General features: G+C 66.2%; 1 protein-coding gene across 3 annotated transcripts in view; it reads left to right on the top strand.

The window, feature by feature from the left end:
• NDRG4 (NDRG family member 4) overlaps window positions 1-210 on the top strand; it is a 9,309-nt gene that overhangs the window by 5,582 nt on the left and 3,517 nt on the right. For all 3 annotated transcript variants that reach the window (XM_010283642.1, XM_010283644.1, XM_010283643.1), the window contains one exon: window positions 1-101. This exon is cut by the window's left edge and continues 34 nt beyond it. In XM_010283642.1, coding sequence (XP_010281944.1) covers window positions 1-101 — 101 coding nt within the window. The remainder of the gene's footprint in view (window positions 102-210) is intronic.

Raw genomic sequence — 210 nt, forward strand, 5'->3', positions numbered from 1 at the left:
GAGCGGGTGAACAGCACGGAGCTGGTGCAGAGTTACCGGCAGCAGATCGGCAGCGTGGTGAACCAGTTCAACCTCCAGCTCTTCCTCAACATGTACAACAGGTGAGCGCCCCGGGCGGCCCTGCCAGCGGGCAGCCCCCCATCTGCCCTGAGGGCACCATGGGAACCCTGACCCCTTGGGTGCTGCCATCACCCTCCAGCGCAGGCAGGC

Source organism: Phaethon lepturus, unplaced genomic scaffold, assembly GCF_000687285.1.
Source record: "Phaethon lepturus isolate BGI_N335 unplaced genomic scaffold, ASM68728v1 scaffold8343, whole genome shotgun sequence".
NCBI lineage: Eukaryota > Metazoa > Chordata > Aves > Phaethontiformes > Phaethontidae > Phaethon > Phaethon lepturus.